This window comes from Rhinoderma darwinii, chromosome 1 (assembly GCF_050947455.1).
Source record: "Rhinoderma darwinii isolate aRhiDar2 chromosome 1, aRhiDar2.hap1, whole genome shotgun sequence".
Classification (NCBI taxonomy): domain Eukaryota; kingdom Metazoa; phylum Chordata; class Amphibia; order Anura; family Rhinodermatidae; genus Rhinoderma; species Rhinoderma darwinii.
This window is the reverse complement of record NC_134687.1, coordinates 83905199-83928385: the sequence shown is the minus strand read 5'-3', so window position 1 is coordinate 83928385 and position 23187 is coordinate 83905199. Positions and strand designations below refer to the sequence as shown.

General features: G+C 42.7%; 1 protein-coding gene across 1 annotated transcript; it reads left to right on the top strand.

The window, feature by feature from the left end:
* The first annotated feature begins 106 nt into the window (after positions 1-106).
* LOC142736105 (general transcription factor IIE subunit 1-like) lies at positions 107-15549 on the top strand. The gene is made up of 5 exons (XM_075849626.1): positions 107-174; positions 3571-4035; positions 4980-5181; positions 14376-14602; positions 15120-15549. Exons 2-5 carry the CDS (start codon positions 3588-3590, stop codon positions 15506-15508), a joined length of 1266 nt encoding a protein of 421 aa, XP_075705741.1. The 5' UTR covers positions 107-174; positions 3571-3587; the 3' UTR covers positions 15509-15549.
* Positions 15550-23187: the final 7638 nt, after the last annotated feature.

The window sequence follows — 23187 nt, the reverse complement described above, 5'->3', positions numbered from 1 at the left end:
AAAAAAAAAAAAAACACATTTTGACCGCGACGCGCGATGTGTGAATCGAGTCTATAATGTCTGACAAAGTTCACAGCTGATAAATGTTTCTCATAATGAATTTGCAGGGAGGTGTCATTAACCACTGAGTGAAAGCTGTGGAGACTGGAACACGCTGCCCTAAAAGACAGAAAGGTAAGGAACACACGGCAGCAAACAACTGGTACGTTTCTGAATGCTTTATATGAGCTGAAAGTGAAGCTATCCCCGATATACTGCAGATGTAGCCCCCACATTCTGAGCGCCCGCCTGTATCTATACAATCTAAACTGCCATAAACGGGAACTTGTGTTCTGCTGACAGGTCTGCAGAGCAGGAATTAGGCTATGTTCAGACAGCATCATTTCAGTCGTGTTTCGTTGCTTTAAATGCTATTACGCTCCGAAATATACTTGAATTAAACACCTCGTGAACATCTGTTTTGTAGAAAAGCAGTGAAATGTCACTTGAAGCGTTTTACAAGCTGATCTTTCCAATTTCCCCTTTAAAATGTTCTTTAGGGTATGTTCACACGAGGGCGTCCGTAACGGCTGAAATTACGGGGATGTTTCAGCCTGAAAACATCCCCGTAATTTCAGCCGTAACGGCATGTGCAGGCGCTTAAACGCCGCGTCCATTACGGACGTAATTGGCGCTGCTATTCATTGGAGTCAATGAATAACGGCTCCAATTACGGCCAAAGAAGTGACAGGTCACTTCTTTGACGCGAGCGTCTATTTACGCGCCGTCATTTGACAGCGGCACGTAAATTACGCCTCGTGTGAACAGACAAACGTCTGCCCATTGCTTTCAATGGGCAGATGTTTGTCAGCGCTATTGAGGCGCTATTTTCGGACGTAATTCGGGGCAAAAACGCCCGAATTACGTCCGTAATTAGTGCGTGTGAACATACCCAAAAAATTGCTTGAAAATCCGCTCCAAAACCACCTGGATTTCAAAGGCTGTTTTCTCTTGAAACCAGTCTCGTTTATTTAGCCTAAACACATCCCGTGTGAACATGGCCTAAAAATTACCTGCAGATTATTGTTAGCGTGCGTCTGTAGTTAAAGTGAGCGTGTCTGATAATACTAATAGGTAATTGAAATTTATGCAATTCTGAGATGTAATCCTGAGAGTTAGGCCTGATTTACACGAGCGTGTGCGTTTTGCGCACGCAAAAAATGCAGCGTTTGGTGTGCGCAAAAGGAACTTAAAAGCTGCGTGTCATCAGTGTATGTTTGTAAACCGCACGTGGTGCTTTTCTGTTTACATTCAGAGTTTGACAGCTGTTGCGCGAACGACGCAGTTCGCACGGAAGTGCTTCCGTGCGGCATGCGTGGTTTTAACGCACCCATTGACTTCAATGGGTGCGCGATGCGCGAACAGCGCACAAAGAAAGGACATGTTGTGAGTTTTACACAACGCACTCACGCTGCGCAAAACTCACGCACTGTCTGCACTGCCCCATAACCTAATATAGGTACGTACGACACGCGTGAAAAGCACGCACGTCGCACGCGCGTATATTGTGCTCGTGTAAATGATGCCTTAGTGTATGTTCACACAACCTATTTTCGGATGTTTTTCAGGCCTTAAACGGCTGAAAAACGGCCGAAAAATCGGAACAACGACGCCTCCAAACATCTGCCCATTGTTTTCAATGGGAAAAACAGTGTTCTGTTCTGACGGGGCGTTATTTTATGCGGCTGTTTTGAAAAACGGCTGCGTAAAAAAAAACGGCTGCGAAAAAAGTGCAGGTCACTTCTTGGGGCGTTTTTGGAGCCGTTTTCCATTGACTGTAGAAAACCGCTCCAAAAACGGCCGTAAAAAACGTTGCGAAAATCGCGAGTGGCTTAAACGTTTGAAAATCAGGAGCTGTATTCCTTTGAAAACCTCCGTATTTTCAGAAGTTTTTGACTCCGCGCGTGAACATACCCTTATAGATACAGCTTCATTCCGGTCCGTGCGGTGTCTGGTATTTCAGATCAGCCTCACTCACTTCAATAGGAATGAGTCAGGGTATGTTCACACGGAGTGTTTTCAGCCATTTTTCAAGCCGTAAACATCCCAAAACACGGCTGAAAAATCGAAAGCAGAACGCCTCCAAACATCTGGCCGTTGATTTCAATGGGAAAACTGCGTTCTGTTCCGATGGGGCCGTTTTTTACGTGGCCGTTTTTCAAAACGGCTATGTAAAAAAACAGCCGCGAAAAAGAAGTGCATGTCTTAAAAAAACGGCTGTTAAAAACGCCACAATAAACGCTGCGAGTTTGCATAAAAAAAGGCTGAAAATCAGTAGCTGATTTCCACGTTTGTTGCAGGTTTTACTTTCCACTTGAATTCAATGGGGGAAAACCCACAACAAAAGAGCAATGATGAACTGCCATGAATCGCACTGCAGGTCAATTTATGAGAGTTTTCTCTGAAATTTTTTTCCAGAGTGTGTGGATGAGATTTGTTCAAATCTTATCCACTTTGCTACTACTGTAATACGCTGCTGATTTTCCACAATTAAACTTGTTGCGGAAATCCAGTGTTTAGGCTGCGTGTGTCCTTACGCTAAGGCCGGGTTCCCATAGGTCGGATACGCTGTGTAAAAACTGTGCAGCGTATCCAACCTGGAACACACAGCCCCTTCCATTTGAAAAACCGCACCACATTATGGTGCGTATTTTCGAACTGAATTTCTGCTGCGGAAAAAAGCCCTCATACTTACCCCCTCCGTCTTCTCTGCGCGTAGTCCGGCCTCCTACGATGACGTTGCAGGCCATGCGACGCTGCAGCTTGTGATTGGCTTCAGTGGTCACATGGGACCAAACATCATCCCAGGAGGCCAGACTGCTGGAAGAACGAGAGCGTTCTGGGTATGAGGTTTTTTTCGGAGTTGCGGTTTTCTTGCGGCATAATCGCAAAGATCGCAACACTTGACTTTCTGTTGCGGTTTTTACATCCCCATTGAGTTCAATAGAGAAAAACCGCAGCAAAATAGCAGCATAAACTGACATGTTGAATTAAATTCCGCACCGCAGGTCAATTTATTAACTGATACATTCTTGCATCAGTTTTTGCATCCGTTGTAATCACTTGAGAGACAAAAAAAACTGATGTTGATACAACTGATATATGTGAACACCTAAAAACGTAAGTAAAAAATTTTTTTCTAAACAATCACTTTAATCTCTATTTTACAATGATCTATACTCCCAACTCTGCTTCTGACACTGACGTAACACGCACTTTAATGAATGATGCAAAGGGCTGAAATCATAAATGCCATGTGCACTCCAGAGTCCCTTTCCAGTGTTTGCCGCGCTAGCTTTTGATTGAAGAACCATCAGGGAATTCAGCTTGAAGATGATACACCGCACAACGACTAATGTTCTATTGCAAACATATGAAATCAGAAAAAAATTCACTATTTAAATCTGGTCTGATGTGGATCCCATGGTAATTCATTATGCATATTGTGTAGACAAACATCTACGTCACAGCCTCCATTACCCACGTTTCAATATATAACCCTGTGTCTTCTATCTTATTTTGTGGCTGTAGGCTGCTGCCCTTTCACAATGGGAGACCAAGACACAATGTCTGAGGTGCCTGCCGCCCTGAAACGACTGGCCAAGTACACGGTTCGTGGATTTTATGGATTGGAACATTCGTTGACCCTTGATGTGCTCATCAGGTATCCTTGTGTCAAGGAGGATGACATTGCTCTGCTCCTGAAGTTTGAAAAGCGGCAGCTCCGCGCGATCCTCAACACCTTAAAGGCTGATAAAATCATCAAGTGTCGCATGCGTGTAGAAACTGGCGCCAATGGAAAGAGCACCAAACACAACTATTATTACATCAATTACAAATTGCTAGTAGATGTGGTCAAGTATAAACTGGATCATGTTCGGCGCAAGATTGAATCAGATGAGAGAGAATCCACCATAAGAGCCTCTTTTAAGTGTCCTGGGTGTTTCAGCACCTACTCTGACTTGGAGGTGAACCAGCTGTTTGACCCATTCTCAGGTATTTGTCATATTTGCTCTTGAAGTCTGCAGTTTCTTTTTTTGTAATAAATTGTGAAATCATATTCACAAAGTGATGCATTGTTTTGTTTTTTTCCCTATAGGTAGAGCTATTTGGGTAATAATTATATTAGGTGGTGCCTCAATTTAAAGGGAATGTCTACAGAAAAAAAAAGACCTATCTGTTTAAAGTGTAACTAAACGTATAACAAACTTCTGACATGTCATAGTGGCATGTCAGAAGTTTGGATTGGTGGGGGTCCGAGCACTGAGAGCCCCACCAATTGCTAAAACGAAGCAGCTGAAGCACTCGTGTGAGCAATGAACCGCTTCGTGTCTATTCGGTTTTTTCCAGAAATCAATGTATCGTGTACGGACTCGATAGAAAGTCTGAGCCCGTACACGATACATTTATTTCCGGAAAAAGCCGAACAGACATGAAGCTGCTAATCGCTCACACGAGCGCTTCTCCTGCTTCATTTTAGCGATTGGTGGGGGTCTCGGTGCTCGGACCCCCACCAATCAAAACTTCTGACCGGTTACTATGACATGTCAGAAGTTTGTTAAACGTTTCGTTACCCTTTAAACATAATTTTGGGCATTTTTTCTTTGTCATTAAGGCCTCGCACACACGAGCGTGTTTGGTCCGTGATATAACATCCGTATGTCGGCCCCATTTCCCGGACCGAACACACTGCAGTGTGTACAATACAGGTACTAATACATTCGAACACACTAGACACACTTTTTTTTATGAATTTAGGTCCTGACTCCATTGTGTGCACTGGCTTTACAACCCGCCATATTCTTGTGTACAGTATATTATTGCCGTGCAAGATTTGAGATGTTCTGGAGCACTACATCGACTCCAAGCAAATGCATTCTATGTCCTTCTGTTATTGTTGCAAATAATTTTTAATACTTTCATTCTATTTCCTTGTGCAGAGCTCTTTCGCTGTACTTATTGCAATGCTGAAGTAGAAGAAGACTTCTCATCAATCCCCAAAAGAGATGCCAGAACATTACTTGCTAAATTCAATGAGCAGATTGAACCGATTTTTGTGCTTCTCCAAGAGACAGAAGACATTGTGCTCCCGTGTGAGCTGTTGGAGCCACAGCCAACATATATCCCAGGGCTTGCAAACAGGTAAGTGTCTTATGGCATTGACCGTACATTACTCACTTTCACCCCTGCCATTGTGATTCCTACAATACCATCTGTAGTACATATAGTTACACCCCTGAAAATGCACACACTGATGTCATCGCAAAGGGATAACTCTTAGGGTATGTTCACACGGCCCATTTACGGACCTATTTCAGGCCGAAAAATTGGAAGCAGAATGCCTCCAAACATCTGCCCATTGATTGCACTGGGAAAAACGGCGTTCAGTTCCGATGGGCGGTTTTTTACGGGACTGTTTTGAAAAACGGCCGTGTAAAAAAACGGCCGCGAAAAAGAAGTGCAGGTCTCTTCTTGGGACGTTTTTGGAGGTGATTTTTCATTGCCTATTGAAAAAAGCTCCAAAAACGCAGCGAAAATCTCGAGTGGCTTAACCCCTTCCCACCGCAGCCCTTTTTCAGATTTTCATTTTTCGTTTTTTCCTCCTCACATTCCAAAAGCTAAAACATCTTTATTTTTCCGTCGATATAGTCCAATGAGGGCTTGATTTTTTGCGGGACGAGTTGTAGTTTTTCGTAGCACCATTTATTTTGCCATATAATGTACTAGGAAACGGGAAAAAAATTATTTGTGGGGTAGAAAATGAAAAAAAAAACATTGATTCGTCCATGGTTTTTTTCGCGCCGTTTTTACAGAATTCACTGTACAATTAAAACAACATGTTAACTTTTATTCTGTGGGTCCATACGATTACGGCGATACCAAATATATATAAGTGTAAAAAAGAACATTTATTTTGTGTCGCCAAATTCCGAGAGCCATAATTTTTCCATCGATCTAAGTGGTATGAGGGCTTATTGTTTGCGGGATAAGCTGTAGTTTTTTAATAATACCATTTTGGTGTACTGTTTGATCCCTTTATATTTCATTTTTTGTTGGAGATGAGGTGACCAAAAATAGAGATTCTGGCGTTTTTACAATTTTTTTTTAATATATTTTTTTTTAACGGTGTTCACCGTGCGGGTTAAATAATGATATATATTGTAATAGTTCAGACTTTTACGGATGCGGCGATACCAATTATGTTTATTTCTTTTTTTACTATGCTCTAGGGGGACAATGGGAAACGTTTTGTTTTTTTTTTACTTTTTTAATATATATATATTTTTTTGAACACACAAAAACAACTTTATTTAACTAATTTTTACTTTTTTTTTTTTATTAGTCCCCCTAGAGGACTTCAACCAGCGATCGTTAGATTGCTTGCACGATATACTGCAATACTAATGTATTGCAGTATATCGTGATTCTGACAGTCATCTATCAAGCCCTGCCTTTGGCAGGGCTTAATAGGTGCACAAAGATGGGGGGCCTTCATTAAGCCCCCAGGCAGCCATAGCAACCATCGCCCCCCCCCCCACGATTGTGCTGCGGGGGGGGCGCGATGAGCTGTTAGAGGGGGTCGTCCCCCTCTTTCTAACTATTTAAATGCCGCGGTTGCTATTGACCACAGAATTTAACAAGTTGATCGAGCGCGATGTCGCTCGTTACTCTGAAGTGTCGGCTGTCACATACAGCCGACACCCGCATCGTATGGAGCGGGTTCACTCCGTGAGCCCGTTCCATACTTCCCCTACCCGACTTTGGCGTATGGATACGTCAAATGTCAGGAAGGGGTTAACAAACGTCTGAAAATCAGGAGCTGTTTTCCCTTAAACAGCTCTGTATTTTCAGACGTTTTTGACTCAACCATGAGTATGTTCACACGCTGTGTCCTAGATCCTGGATAATGCACGCAATCCTATCCTACCACAGGTATCCTAAACACAGTGATGTCACAGTACAGGGATAATAAACACAGTGATGTCACAAGGTAGTGAAGTAACAGCACAGGAGTGATGGTCCATACAGGATGCACACAATGATCAAGGCTACAGGAATAATGGACAAAGTGATGTCCCAAAATAGGAGAAACAAACCCAGTGACTTCACAGTACTTGCATAACAAATACCGTAATTGGAAAGGTATTGCAGGGGCATCGCTAAGAGTTGGCTGGCAGGGCATACGTCCCAGGTGCTGGGCACCAGTGGAGAACACCAAGACATTCTGCCTTAGCCAGGGCATAGAGATACAGGGCTAGGGAAATTGACTCTTTAACGGTGTGCAATAATCCAGAGGGGTAATCACCAGAGGCATACCCCAGAAATCGTTTGGCCCCATAGCAAACATTTGAATACCCCCGCCCCATCCTGAGCATATGCCAGCTCTATGTGAAGGTTAGGTTAAGGGCACACTTGGCAGCCGAGTTGTGGTAAAGAAAAAAAGCACAGAATACCACTGTGTCCGTATGACATACTGTCCCACCATATGTGCCCATCCAGAGATTTAAATATTTCTATCTATGTTATCAAATGTGGCCGGTATACTGTGCAGACAAGACCCAAAACCTAATTCAAACCTCTAAGCAAATTCAGACACCAGACCCAGAAATTAATGGAGACTCCAGACTGAGCCCCTAAATAAATTTAGACCCGAAAATTAATTTAGTATTAGATACACAAATTTTGCGCCAGTAGTTAGTGAGGGAATTATTCATAAGGGTTACAGATATTTTCCCTTGTGTTTTGCGAAGCGCTCTAAAATGTAACATTTATTCCTATTGTTGAAAGCATTTATTTATATATTTGTTACTTTCCAAATACTTGAAAGCACAGCACTTTCATATCCAGATTATCCCAGATATTAATATAACAAAACTATTCCAAATGCATTAACTAGTCTACTTATGGTGCAAACCTCCTAAAATTCTTAGGGTACAACAAACAGATAAGCAGTCATTCCAAATAGCTGAAGAATATTGGTGAAAGTAAATGTTGGATTTGGATACAGAGGATCTGATTTAAAATATTTCACACAAGCCTCCCTGACACCTGACACGCAGAGAAACTGGGTCCTCGGGGTATTTATTCTTCAATACAATCCAATAGATAATAGCTGGTGCCGGGTCCTTTAGTGCATGGGCCACGTAGCAGCCACTATAGCTGCTACAGTGGTAGTTACGCCCCTAATGTCACAGCATAGAAATAATGTAGACCGTGATGTCGCAGAACAAGGATAATCAACATAATGACATTGTAGCTTATGGCTAAAAAAAAACACAGTAATATCACAGCACAATAATAAACATGTCATCATAATACAAGGATAATACACACAATGATGTCACAACACATGGATAGTTATAGTGGTGATGTCACAACACAGGGGTAATAAACATGGTGTTAAAGCTAAAAGATAATTCACACACTTATATCACAGTACATATATAATTAACAGTGGTGTCAGTACAGGCTACTTTTATTTTCTGTGGACATCGCATGTGAATCTAAATTTAGGGGTGCCAAAGTTGTGGTTGCACCCGGCCCAGGTGACTAATTGGGCCGAATGGCCTCTCTACCATATAGGAGGACACCAGTACTATAAATGGCAAATGATGGTTGGGACACTCGGGTCTGGACTTTTCAGCGGGACCAAGAGGATGGAGGCCAGACTAGAAGTTAGCTGACACATTGATCATTTTACAAAAATTATCTTGATTTTTCTATACCAGCTAATGGTAACGCAAAGTAAAAGACCAAAAAGTGTGCCAGTGTGTCTGTAGACGCAGAAGTAGTCCGATAACACCCACTAATCACTTTAAAGGGGTTGTCTCACGTTAAATATAATCATATTCGTTGTATAGATCATAAATAATTAACATGGTCTGCCATTTACATGTTAAAAAAAAATAAAAAGATCCAGTGAAGTTGATGTTTACTTACCGGATTTTTCGGACTATTAGACACACACTTTTTGACCTAAACACTGTTCTGTAATCTTCTTGTGCGTCTAATAGTCTGAATGCAGGCAGATGCCAGTGTATGAAGGAGACTGCGTTCTGTGATCCCTGTATTTATGTAAATCTCATCATCCCTGTATTGTAAATGGGTTGGGCATTGAGGCGTAAACAAAAAGGGAATAGGGAGGGCATTGAGGAGACTGTGGACCAAGAGGATGCCTCAAACCTGGGTATATGGCAGAAGTCAAGCGGAATCTGTAACTATTCGATCTGTAAGGACCTTCTAGCGATGCCCCCTCCTATAAACCGAGCAGCAGCAAGGCAGATTAATAACCAGTAATCCCTACCACTCCACACATCTGGTGAGTTCAGGGGAGGGTGAGGGCACTATAGGTGCCAATATGTTGTATCACAGAGACTGTCATTGTATTGGGGCACTGTACCTGGCATTGTGGATGGCATTATATTGGGGAACTGTGGCTGGCATTGTATTGGGGCACTGTTTCGCCTTAATATTACCCATACAACATGTACAGTAGAAAACAAACTTTTTCTCTTATGCTTTAAATTATTGGTGCGTTTTATGGTCCAATGCGTTTTTATAATCCCAAAAATATGGTACATAGTATGTACAAAGGGTACAGCAATGTGCATGTCCACTTAATGAGCTGAGTGCTGGTGGACACTGTTTAGTCAATCTCCTCCTAGCCAGGTCTCTGTTCCCTGTAGAGCAGCCAACAAATGGCTTTCTGCCCTGCTTGTCAGGGAAGGAGCAAAGCCTCTGCAGTAGCCTGGCGTAATAGCTGAGGAGACTCCTTTTCAGCTTGTTAGGACTGTAAAGCTCTGCATCCTCACATCAGATAAGAATGCTGCAAATGCCCATTCGGTCTTTGTTTTATATCATTATATTGATTTTGGCTTCTAAGGGAATCCAAACTGTGGAAATCTTCACTACGCTGTATCCCATCCCATGTTGCCTATCTGCAGGGAAAATAAGAAGGGGTTATATTGTCAGCTGCCAGAGGAGAAGGAGATTCTGCCTCTCCCCAGCAGCACAGGTGTAATGACTGGGTAGGGAGATAGACAGGTGAGCCCTAATCTACCCGCCACTCAGTCCCTGCCTACTTGCAACGGCCCGTCCTAGGCGACGGCCTACAACTGGGCGACGGTCCCTACGCTCAATAAGTGCATGACAGACAAACAGACAAGGGTACACAGAAGCTAAGGGAAATGGGGCAGTTGCCCACGGCAACACAATGAGCAACAAGAGTAGTGAACGAGCCGAGTCAAACCAGGAGTGCACGAGGTACAAATCGCAGAGCAGGAGCGTAGTCAGTAAAGCCAGGGTCAAAAATTAAGCAAGGTCCATAATCGTAGCAGAGCCAGGAAACAGAAAAGAATCACAGGCAAAGGAGGAGCAGGAAATGCAGGTATAAATAGACAGAGGGCGGGAGCTATCTCAGTCTGGCCAGGCTGTGATAGGCTGTCCCACTCCTCAGCCTCCCAGCTTGACTGGTAGAAGATCGTGTCACTCTCTCAGACTTAGGGGCAGGTGCAGACTGATTACCCACGGGCGTCGACACAGAAGCTGTGTCTGGCAGATCCTTTACAACAGGAAAGCAAAAAAAAGCCCTTTCTGTCCATCTATCCATCCTTCTGGTCAGGAAAGAATTGTTAGATGGAATTACAAAGCTTCTTGACAGCTTTGCAACTGCTAAATTGACTCTTTGGGACAAACACTTCCGGTGTGCTCCTATTAACTATAAATTAATTGTATTACGTGTGGGCAACAAATATTAGTGACGGTGGCTCATCAAGGAGTGGAGGGTGACCATAATGTGTCTGCCTTGACTTTCTGTATCATTTACCACTTTCTCTAATGGTCTATTCACACGTCGTGGTCCTATGATTTTTGCAAACTTGCAGCAAACTGCTGCGGTTGTGCGAAAATTGGGTCAAAGCGTGATATGTGAATAAACCCTTAAGGATAAGCTGGGCATCTTATTCACATATTTTAAATGACTGGGCTCAGCCCCCTGGTGTGCCCTGGTTTTGGCCCCCTGGTGTGCACTTTGGGGATGGGGAGTTCGCATTTAATGGATGCTGCAGCATGGAGGGGATCATACAGCAGTAATGAGCAGTGTAGCTGAGAATTCAGCACCGGGGTGACATATAACACTTAACAGAAGCTGCTGCATGTTTGTTTGTCTCATCTTTCCTCCCTCCCTCCTGGTACTACTCCCCTCTCCATAGACTTGTATGGGCAGCGCCTCTCTTTCTCTCGGAAGGGAGACACCTAGTGGCAGTAACTTCACACACAATTTGCATACATAAAACAACTCCATTTTATCAGTAAGTACATTACAAAGTTGATCTATATCAGGTACAGTGAAGGAAATAAGTATTTGATCCCTTGCTGATTTTGTAAGTTTGCCCACTGTCAAAGACATGAACAGTCTAGAATTTTTAGGCTAGGTTAATTTTACCAGTGAGAGATAGATTATATAAAAAAAAAAAAATCACATTGTCAAAATTATATATATTTATTTGCATTGTGCACAGAGAAATAAGCATTTGATCCCTTTGGCAAACAAGACTTAATACTTGGTGGCAAAACCCTTGTTGGCAAGCACAGCAGTCAGACATTTTTAGTAGTTGATGATGAGGTTTGCACACATGTTAGATGGAATTTTGGCCCACTCCTCTTGCAGATCATCTGTAAATCATTAAGATTTCAAGGCTGTCGCTTGGCAACTCGGATCTTCAGCTCCCTCCATAAGTTTTCGATGGGATTAAGGTCTGGAGACTGGCTAGGCCACTCCATGACCTTAATGTGCTTCTTTTTGAGCCACTCCTTTGTTGCCTTGGCTGTATGTTTCGGGTAGTTGTCGTGCTGGAAGACCCAGCCCACGAGCCATTATTAATGTCCTGGTGGAGGGAAGGAGGTTGTCACTCAGGATTTGACGGTACATGGCTCCATCCATTCTCCCATTGATGCGGTGAAGTAGTCCTGTGCCCTTAGCAGAGAAACACCCCCAAAACATAATGTTTCCACCTCCATGCTTGACAGTGGGGATGGTGTTCTTTGGGTCATAGGCAGCATTTCTCTTCCTCCAAACACGGCGAGTTGAGTTAATGCCAAAGAGCTCAATTTTAGTCTCATCTGACCACAGCACCTTCTCCCAATCACTCTCAGAATCATCCAGATGTTCTTTTGCAAACTTCAGACGGGCCTGTACATGTGCCTTCTTGAACAGGGGGACCTTGTGGGCACTGCAGGATTTTAATCCATTACGGCGTAATGTGTTACCAATGGTTTTCTTGGTGACTGTGGTCCCAGCTGCCTTGAGATCATTAACAAGTTCCCTCGTGTAGTTTTCGGCTGAGCTCTCACCTTCCTCAGGATCAAGGATACCCCACAAGGTGAGATTTTGCATTGAGCCCCAGATCGATGTCGATTGAGGCCTGATTTACACGAGCGTGTGCGTTTTGCGCGCGCAAAAAACGCTGCGTTTTGCGCGCGCAAAAGGCATTTGACAGCTCCGTGTGTCATCCGTGTATGATGCGCGGCTGCGTGATTTTCACGCAGCCGCCATCATAGAGATGAGGTAGTCGACACCCGTCACTGTCCAAGGTGCTGAAAGAGCTAACTGATCGGCAGTAACTCTTTCAGCACCCTCGACAGTGAATGCCGATCACAATATACACCAACCTGTGAATAAAAAAAGACGTTCAAACTTACCATTAACTGCCTGCTTCCTCCAGTCCGGTCTCCCGGCCGTTGCCTTGGTGACGCGTCCCTCTCTTGTCATCCGGCCCCACCTCCCAGGATGACGCGGCAGGCCATGAGACCGCTGCAGCCTGTGATTGGCTGCAGCCTGTGCTTGGCCTGTGATTGGCTGCAGCTGTCACTTGGCCTGAATTGTCATCCCGGGAGGTCGGACTGGAGGAAGGAGCCGGGACTTATCGGTAAGTCCGAACTTCTTTTTTTTTTTTACACGTATATGTATATTGTGATCGAAAGTCACTGTCCATGGTGCTGAAACAGTTTAAGTCTTTGAGCACCGTGGGCAGTGACCGTCTCCTGACGTCGCGTACCCGAACATTTTTTGCCGGGTTCGGTCAAAACGAGTTCGGCCGAACCCGGTGAAGTTCGGTGCGCTCATCTCTAATTTGACACTCCGTTTGGATGTTTGTAAACAGAAAAGCACGTGGTGCTTTTCTTATTCATCCTTTTGACAGCTCTTGCGTGATTTTCGCGCATGCAACGCAGTAGCGTCCGTGTGGCATGCATTGTTTTCACGCACCCATTGACTTCAATGGGTGCGTGTTGCGTGAAAAACGCACGATTATAGAACATGTCGTGAGTTTTACGCAACGCACTCACGCTGCGCAAAATTCACGCATCGTCTAAACTGCCCCATAGAGTAATATAGGTGCGTACGACACGCGTGAAAAGCACGCGCGTCGCACGCGCGTATATTACGCTCGTGTAAATGAGGCCTGACAGTCATTTTGTATGTCTACCATTTTCTTACTATTGCACCAACAGTTGTCTCCTTCTCACCCAGCATCTTACTTATGGTTTTGTAGCCCATTCCAGCCTTGCGCAGGTCTATGATCTTGTCCCTGACATCCTTAGAAAGCTCTTTGGTCTTGCCCATGTTGTAGAGGTTAGAGTTAGACTGATTAATTGAGTCTGTGGACAGGAGTCTTTTATACAGGTGACCATTTAAGACAGCTGTCTTTAATGCAGGCACCAAGTTGTTTTGGAGTGTGTAACTGGTCTGGAGGAGACTGAACTCTTAATGGTTGGTAGGGGATCAAATACTTATTTCTCTGTGCACAATGCAAATAAATATATATAATTTTGACAATGTGATTTTCTTTTTTTTTTTTTTATATAATCTATCTCTCACTGGTAAAATTAACCTAGCCTAAAAATTCTAGGCTGTTCATGACTTTGACAGTGGGCAAACTTACAAAATCAGCAAGGGATCAAATACTTATTTCCTTCACTGTATATGATTAACTTTTCAGACAACTTCTGCTAATCTAGTGTCCATTTAAATAGTAGACTGAACTCCTTTTAATAGAGAGTTAAGAATTTTAGTGCACATTGGCAGCAGCAATAATTACGCAGTTATTTTTCACTAGAATAAACTAAATTGTAGAGATTTGAGGAACAAATATTCAAAAAATGACTTAACCTTGTGAAATATATGCTTCTGTTGTGTAGCAGCCCTCAGAGAATTGAAGTGTTTCTTGCAAGTTCTAGGAACTTATTGTCATAACTACACTCCATTGTTTTTATTTAACTAAATTATCTTAACCGATGTCTGGTGGCTGCTCTTCATAATTCAAGCCTATTTACTTTAGCTGTGAACAGAGGTCTGACATGCCAATTGATCTGCAAGGGAACCAGGGGAGATGGGCTAACAGAACTTCATCTATGGACAATATGTATGTCCAAAATGTGACCATTAATGTCCGCGAGCCTGAGCTTAAAAAGGTAAAAGAAAAGAAGGGGAAGGAACAGCCAATTTGGATGAAGGAAAGTACTGTGACTGCGAATGAAGCGCATGAAGAAATTGAGGCCGATGTCCGTGAGTATTGCAAAAAAACTCCTGAAGTCACCCGCACCTTTATACAGGGATTGGGAAGATGTAGCTTTACAAAAATAGTCTCTGTTCAACTTGGTTATATGATTACGATCTGCGAATATTGTGTCTAAATATAAAGTCCTATCATGTTCTTGGTGATTATATTCCAAAAGCATTAAATTAGACTGTATAGAGCACAGTATGGTAAATTTATTTCTGACTATAATATTAAATTTCGTAAGTTAATGCGTCTATCACCTATATATTGTGTGAGCAGGATGGGTCAATCCAACCGCAGTCTTTCTAGGCCCACTTGTCTTTTACTTCCATTAAACTTTTGAGGTGGTCCTTGGCAGTCTACCATAATGTGACATGGTTGTCTAGTTCGTGTTAGAACATGAAAGCCGGGGTCGGATTAGTTCTCTCAACACAATAATCTCATCTTTGATCAATTTTCTTGATTATTCTTTTCTGTAAGTGATATACAATGCTCTAATACTGTATGTGACTATATTCGCAGCACCTGAAGAACCAGAGGATGTGGATGAAAATGCCAATAAGAAGGACACTCGTGCTGACAATGAAGTGATAAAGACTCTCTTAATTCATGAAATGAAATCCGTATCTGGTCCAATAGTCAAGCAAATTACCAAAAGTGATTCTGAAAGCGATACCAGTGAGTCCGATGAAGAAAAAAAGCGCACAAAGCCAGCAGTGGGAAAACCTATGAGCAGCACAGAGCAGGAGGAAGAGGCTGAAGCTGATGACCCAGTGGTCATGGTTGGTGGACAACCCCATGTGTATAGTGAGGTCAGTCAAAATCCAGGGCTTGTGTCCTTCATGACTGATGAGGAGAGAGAAGCATACATCAAAATAGGACAACAAGTGTTCCAGTCTGCGTTTGAGTAACATCACCTTTTGATTATACTATACTAGGAACAGACCAGAAAATATCTATATGAACTGGCAAAGTTTGTTTCTTTTTTTTTTTTTTTGGCCAAAATGATGGCTTATATATTTATTTTTTTCTTTATGTATTATGCAGTAATGTTGGGTAAATAAACTCTGGCATAATAAGACCTAATGGTGACAAAGTTCCTCTTTAAAAAGAACATTTCTGCATGTATTGACCATTTGTGATCCATTTAATGTAGACCTTTCTAGTTACCAGGTTAAGTTAAAATTGTTGCCAAAAATGGTTTTTGATAATCAGGATGTACTGTATCTAAAAATCTTTACATTTCTTTTTATATGATTTGCATATCTAGAAACAAATGTTGCCCACACAAGACGTAAGCAGCCCCAGCACTGGTAATTGGGATAAAGTTCACCAAGGCAGAATACGATGTGATCTGTGTTGGCTACCTCTATGGTAGTTTGCTGTAGCTAGCCCACAGGGTGTGAACTACCCTCAAGCTGCCTCATGCTGATTGGTAGGTAGGGAAGCTAGATCCATCCCGGTGGCTAACTACAGCAAATTAGCATATACGGAGCCAACACAACAGGGGGCCCCAAAAAAGAAAGAGAGGAAAAAAAAAAAACAGCGACCGCGCTACTTAGGCCAGTTAACCAGTTCAGCTTATATAACCTAGTGACCAGGATCGGACATAACTCTAATCCCAGCCGTTTAACCAGTTAGATCCATAGCGACTGCAGCATCTAAGCCATTGAACAAAAGGGGGCTTGCTCTCTTATCCCATTGGCTGCGACGCTATTGCGGGGTGCTAATAGGTTTCTCATGGCAGCCAGATGCCTAATGAAGGTCCTCTGCTCTGCTATCTTTGTTCTTCTGTTAAGCCCTGTCATTTTTACCACAAGGTCAACGCTGGAAAAAAAAAATCTATATATATATATATATATTGCTGGTTTGTTTGTTTTTCTCATCAGAGCACAACATAATTTTTTTTTATGTTTCTTAGTACATTTTATGGTACATTAAATGGTGCAATTAAAGACTACAACTCATAACACAAAAAAAAACAAGCCCTCATACATCTATGATGACTGAATAAATAAAAAAAATAATGGCTCTGGGAAGGCGGTGATAAAAAAAAGGGACACTAGCCTGGTCCTCAAAGGGTTAAGGATGCAGTGGCCTTGAAAGAATTTTTGGGGGCATTGCCAAGATAATAAAGTACTTCGTACTTCACGTCACAAGGTGTGCAGAATCTTCTCCTTTTGTGATTTTGCTGTATTTCTGGGAAATCGTGCCATTGATGAAGTACAATCCCCCAACACCTTTAGGGCATGGCCAGACGTGGCGTATTTCTGCCGACACTGTCCGCATCAATGCCGCACATAATCTGCGTTGCAGATTCTGTTGCGGCTTTGCCTAAAATGTGCAGTAAATTGATGCGGATTAGCCGTTGCGTATTCAGGTGAAGAGTACTTCCTGCTGTCTTTTAAACCATTTCATCTCAGTCTGGCTATAGACCTAGAAATACATAGGTCCAGCCAGAATGATGAAATATCCTGTTTGTAAAACCGCAACGCAACACACATAACATCTGCGGATTTCATTGTGGAATTTTGAATCTCCATTGAAGTCAATGGAGAAATTCCGCAACAAGTCCGCTACACGTCCGCAACAGCCAGTGTATGCTGCGGGCACCAAATTCCGCACCGCAGCCTAAGGTCCGCAGCGGAGTTTTCCGCCACGTGTGCACGAACCTAACTAAAAAGGTGTGGAAACCAATGGAGAAACAGTCTGCTGCGGATTTCCACAGTGGACTGGCTGCAGCTGAATTCCAGAGCAATTCCGCCACGTCTGGCCATGCCCTTAGCGTTCATACATCCCCATGTAAGAAATTTACCACCACCATACTTCACTGTGGGGAAGTTACAAGTTAGAAATATTTGGTTTAGAATCTCTCAGGAGCCGGAAGAAAAATGAGGGAATTTCACGACTTCTATTCAGATTTATATAAGGGGGAGTTAGTGATGCAGAATTAAGTCATTTTCTTGATGGGATAAAAGTCCCTACTTTAACAGAAGAACAGAGGAAAATCTTGGAAGCCCACTTAACAGTAGAGGATCTTAGGGAGGCTGTTAGACCTTTCTCTGGGAATACATCCCCAGGGTCTGATGGTCTCCCGTTTGAGATATATAGAAAATACAGTAAGGAGTTATTCCCTTACTATTGGAAACCATCAAGGGGTCGGATAAGGAGGAGGGTCTCCCATTGTCAATGAATGAGGCCATTATTGCTGTTATATTAAAAAAAAAGGTAAAGATCTGATAGAAAAGTAGTCATATAGACCAATTTCACGTAATACGGATGAAAAAAATACATGCTAAAGCATTGGCAATGAGGTTGACTAAGGTAATTTCATCAATTATACACCCTGACCAAAGTGGATTTATCCCAGGAAGAAATATAAATGATAATCTTGGTAGGTTGTTTGGAAACATACAGTTGGGTGAAGGTGGGGCCCGTTCCATCCTGTTGTTTGATGCTACCAAGGCGTTTAACAGGGTGGAGTAGGCATACCTATGGAAAGTGTTGGAAAAGTTTGATCTGAGCCAGGAATATATTGACATGGTAAGGAATATTCATGTAGGACCAAGTGCAAGAGTGAGACTTAATGGTGGACTTCGAGCCCCTTTCTGTCTGACTCGTGGTCCTCGACAGGGATGCCCCCTTCTCCTCGCTGCGGTTTGCTATGTTTATAGAGCCACTAGCAGTTTGGTTAAGAAGCAGAAAGGATATAGTGGGCTTCGGCAGCAGAGGGAGGGGGGATAAAGTTCTACTTTACGCAGATGACATATATGACTATGTTTGAGCCATTCAGAAAAGACTGTGCCTAAGACTATACATGCAATAGAGGACTTTGGAAGATTTTCTGGATTGAGTAGCAATTGGATTAAATCTACGCTCCTTCCTCTAGATAATTTTGGCTAACCTTGAATAAACTCAAGATTTTGCAATCAACTCAACATTCTGAATATCTAGGTATCAAAATCAATGCAGACATTGAGAACTTTATACCCTTAAATATTATGCCTCTTCTTGCTAAAATATGGTCCAGAATCTCTACTTGGCACAAGATGCTATTATCTAGGGCAGACAGGATGGCATTGGTCAAAATGATCCTACAACCACAAATACTCTGTGTCTTAGCTGCCAGCCCGGTCTGGATTAATGAAAAAATATTAAAATTAATAGAAACTATATTGAATGACTTAATCTGGGGCAGGAAGAGGGTGAGAATGAAGCAAAAAAATTTATGGAGACCAGTGAGTGGGGGGGGGGGGGAATGGCATTGCCCTTCTTCCTTGGATATTTCATAGCGTTTCAGCTTAAACCCTTAATTACATGGCATGAAGCAAGTACTCTGAAGAGGCTGGTGAGGGAGAAAGGAGATAAAATAAGTAACATATTTGAGTTGTTGAGTCGGGCAATTAAGAGCAGGTATTTATAGGTGCTGGCCGATATGTAAGCTGTTGATGGAGAGTTTGGCAGCATTAAAAAAAATATTAGGGATTAAGGGAGCACTTCTATCAAATGCCAGGCCTGAATTTCAGTCCCTGATTGAACACAGGCCCACTTGCGATGTGGTGAATGTGAAATATGTTTGTCAGCTTGTAGGTTATGAGAAGGTTTGGATTGACTTGACTGGGACTGAGCTGCTCTGAGATGTAATACCAGGTACAGCTGCTACTCTATTAAAACGACAGATCTGTGCCTGATAAACAATGAAGGCACCTTCAAACAGCTGATCGGCAGGGGTGCCATGAGTCAGACCCCCACCGATCTGATATTGATGGCCTATCATAAGAACAGGCCATCAATTTTAAAGTCCTGGATAACCCCTTAAAAAGTAATTTATTAAAACATAAATTATAAATTAATGCATGTAAACCACACCAAGAAGAACTATTACAAGCTTTTTGTCAGTTGTGGATCTTTCACCAAATTTGAGCAAGTGTTTGCTCTATTCTTCCATTGCTTGTGTCTGAAGCCCATTATCTCTCATTTCGGGGAAATTCCTAGGAGTTCTCCAGTCATGCAAAATAGACATAAAACATTGTATTGCCAATTCTACAGATGGATCTGCAAACATGCAAGGACAATATAGAGGGTTTTCTGCGTGGTTGTCAGCAGAGTCACCAGGCCAAATCCATGTCTGGTGCTTTGCTCATGTACTGAATTTAGTGCTGGCAGATACCACAAAGGTGGTGATTCCAAGTGCATCACTATTTAATTTAATGAAATGACACCCGAATAAATACAGCTACATCATTCAACGCATGAATACATGGATAAATGTCAGTCAGAACCCTCATCATCTTAGTGTATCAATAATGCAGTCAATTCAGAAGGCGATGTGCAGAGAACTGCATCACTGACTTCTAGCGCGTCCAGGAGTGCTGTAAGCCCCAAAGCATATGCCCCCCCCCTCACACAAAAAAATTATCTATATACATATACAGTTATTAAATCATAGAACTATACCAGATAAAATATTACCTGCATACTGTTACTGAACACAACTCACTATAATAAGACCAATAATAATAATGCATTAAAAGGCCCAAATAATACCGCCACATCATAACAAGAGTGACTGAATAATACCGCCACATCATAACAAGAGTGACTGAATAATACCCCCATACTGTTACTGAATAATACCGCCACCTCATAACCACATAGTGACTGAATAATACCCCCATACGGTTACTGAATAATAACACCACATTATGACCACAGTGACTGAATAATACCCCCATACAGTTACTGAATAATACCACCACACCATAACCACATAGTGACTGAATAATACTACCACACCATAACCACATAGTGACTGAATAATACCCCCATACTGTTACGGAATAATAGCACCACACCATAACCACATAGTGACTGAATGATACCCCTATAATGTTAGTGAATAATACTGCCACATCATAACCACATAGTGACTGAATAATACCACCACACCACCTATCCACATAGTGACTGAATAATACCCCTATAATGTTACTGAATAATACCCCCATACTGTTACTGAATAATACCACCACACCATAACCACATAGTGACTGAATAATACCCCCATACTGCTACTGAATAATAGCACCACACCATAACCACATACTGAATAATACCCCTATAATGTTACTGAATAATACCGCCACATCATAACCACATAGTGACTGAATAATACCACCACACCACCTATCCACATAGTGACTGAATAATACCCCTATAATGTTACTGAATAATACCCCCATACTGTTACTGAATAATACCACCACACCATAACCACATAGTGACTGAATAATACCCCCATACTGCTACTGAATAATTCCTCCATACCATAACCACATAGTGACTGAATAATACCCCTATAATGTTACTGAATAATACCGCCACATCATAACCACATAGTGACTGAATAATACCGCCACATCATAACCAGAGTGACTGATTAATACCCCTATACTGTTACTGAATAATACCTCCACACCATAACCACATAGTGACTGAATAATACCCCCATACTGCTACTGAATTAGGGATGTCACGATACCAGGATTTGGACTTCGATACCGATACTTTGCGTAGTATTGCGATTTCGATACCAAAACGATACTTTGCCAACAGTAATAAAAAATAAATTAAAAAAAAAGTTCTTCCATTTAGTGATGTGAAGCACGAGGTTTGATGAATTTTGAATGTGCCTCACATTAATAGCAATTAACCCCATCATGTTTCTCAGTCATAATGGGTTAATGTGTAAGGTACATGATGGGGTTAATTACTATTAATGAGAGGCACATGGAGGTTAAATTCATTACACCTCGTGCCTCACAATAATTGCTTATTCAGACGAATGGGATATACGTCCGTGCAACGCGCGTGATTTTCACGCGTGTCGCACGGACCTATATTAGTCTATGGGGCCGTGCAGACAGTTGCGTGAGTCCGCTGCGAAAAACTCACGACATGTCCGTTCTTTGTGCGTATTTCGCGCATCACGCACCCATTGAAGTCAATGGGTGCGTGAAAATCATGCATGCCACACGGAAGCACTTCCGTGGGACGCGCGTGATTCGTGCAACAGCTGTGAAAGAATGAATGAAAACAGAAAACGTGCTTTTCTGTTTACAAACATCCAAACGGAGTGTCATAATGATGGCGACTGCGCGAAAAGCACGCAGCCGCGAATCATATGGTGATGAAACACCATATGGTGAGGTTAAGTGCCTTTTGCGCACGCAAAACGCGGCGTTTTTTGCGTGCGCAAAACGCACACGCTCGTGTGAATCCGGCCTAAGTGAAAGAAAGCAGTTTTTATTTCATTTTTTACATGGTACACATCATAAATGACGCAAAAAAATTGCTGTGCAGGTTATTACGGCCGCACCAATACCAAATGTGTATGTTTTATGTATTGAGACTTATTTTAAAAAGTTGTACGTGTATTTTTTTTTTTATTTAACATTACTTCGTTTTTACTTTATTTTTAAACTTTAATGTACTGGCATATATCTATATTACAGTACATTAGCCTGTGTACGGATAGTACACAGACAGTTGTTAGGACATACCTAAGTATGCCCTAACAACAGGAAATATAGTAAGACATCCCTGTGGTCCTTCAATAGAAACTGGGCTGTCTGCCCATATATGGTATGTCCCTCAATCGCATCACAGGGATACCTGTGACGCGTTCCAAGGGGCATCCCCTCTTCTCATTTTCCCCTGAATGCTGCAGTCAGCTTTGATCGCAGCATTCAGGGGAATAACGGCGGAGATGAGAGGTTTCTCTGATCTTCGCCGTTATAGAGCGGGGCTGCGGCTGTGTAATACAGCCATTGCCCCGCACCTGACAGGAGATTCGACCGGCGCTGCACTAATGAGCGGCGGTTCAGGCACTGAAGAAAGAACATGGGGGTGTTTTGCAGTGCCGCTGCTCATTGGTGCAGCGCTGGCCGCATCACATCATCCTGACGGCGCGCACTTGCTAGGACTCAGGAGCAGGGCAATGGCTGTATTACACAGCCGCAGCCCCGCTCTCATACATTCATGTGTTACAATGCTAAGCTGTGTGGCCGCACAGCTTAGTATCGAAATACATGAAATAACGGTATCAAACCGTTAGGGGATGCACAGTATCGAAGTTTCGATGCATCGTGCATCCCTATACTGAATAATAATGCCACACCATAACCACATATGACTGAATAAGACCACCACACAGAGCATAGCTAAAGGCTCATGGGCCCAGATGCAAAGGTTCTCTCCCCCCCCCCCCCCAAACTTCTCAAGGTCGACGGCCCGCAGCCTTCAGCTGCATCGCTGGGTCTCCTAAGTGACCCAACAATGCAGCACTAGCAGCCAGGGGCGTCACTAAGGTCTTGAACCGCCAGGGGAAATAGCCCCAATACATACACGCACACACACTTTTTTGGGGGTACATGTGTATATAGGAGACAGCATAACTATAGCACTACGACCCTATAGATATGGGTAGGATTAGATACAGTGGCTCAGCAGACGGTATCACACGATAGGATTAGATATAAGGCCCAGCAGACAGTATCACACATGATGGGATTAGATACAGTGGCTCAGC

Excerpts from the sequence above, each read along its gene's own strand:
- LOC142736105 (XM_075849626.1), top strand. The coding sequence starts at position 3,588 with ATGGGAGACCAAGACACAATGTCTGAGGTGCCTGCCGCCCTGAAACGA. Across the intron at positions 4,036-4,979 it reads GCTGTTTGACCCATTCTCAG|AGCTCTTTCGCTGTACTTAT; the intron begins GTATTTGTCATA and ends TTCCTTGTGCAG. Across the intron at positions 14,603-15,119 it reads AGAAATTGAGGCCGATGTCC|CACCTGAAGAACCAGAGGAT; the intron begins GTGAGTATTGCA and ends CTATATTCGCAG.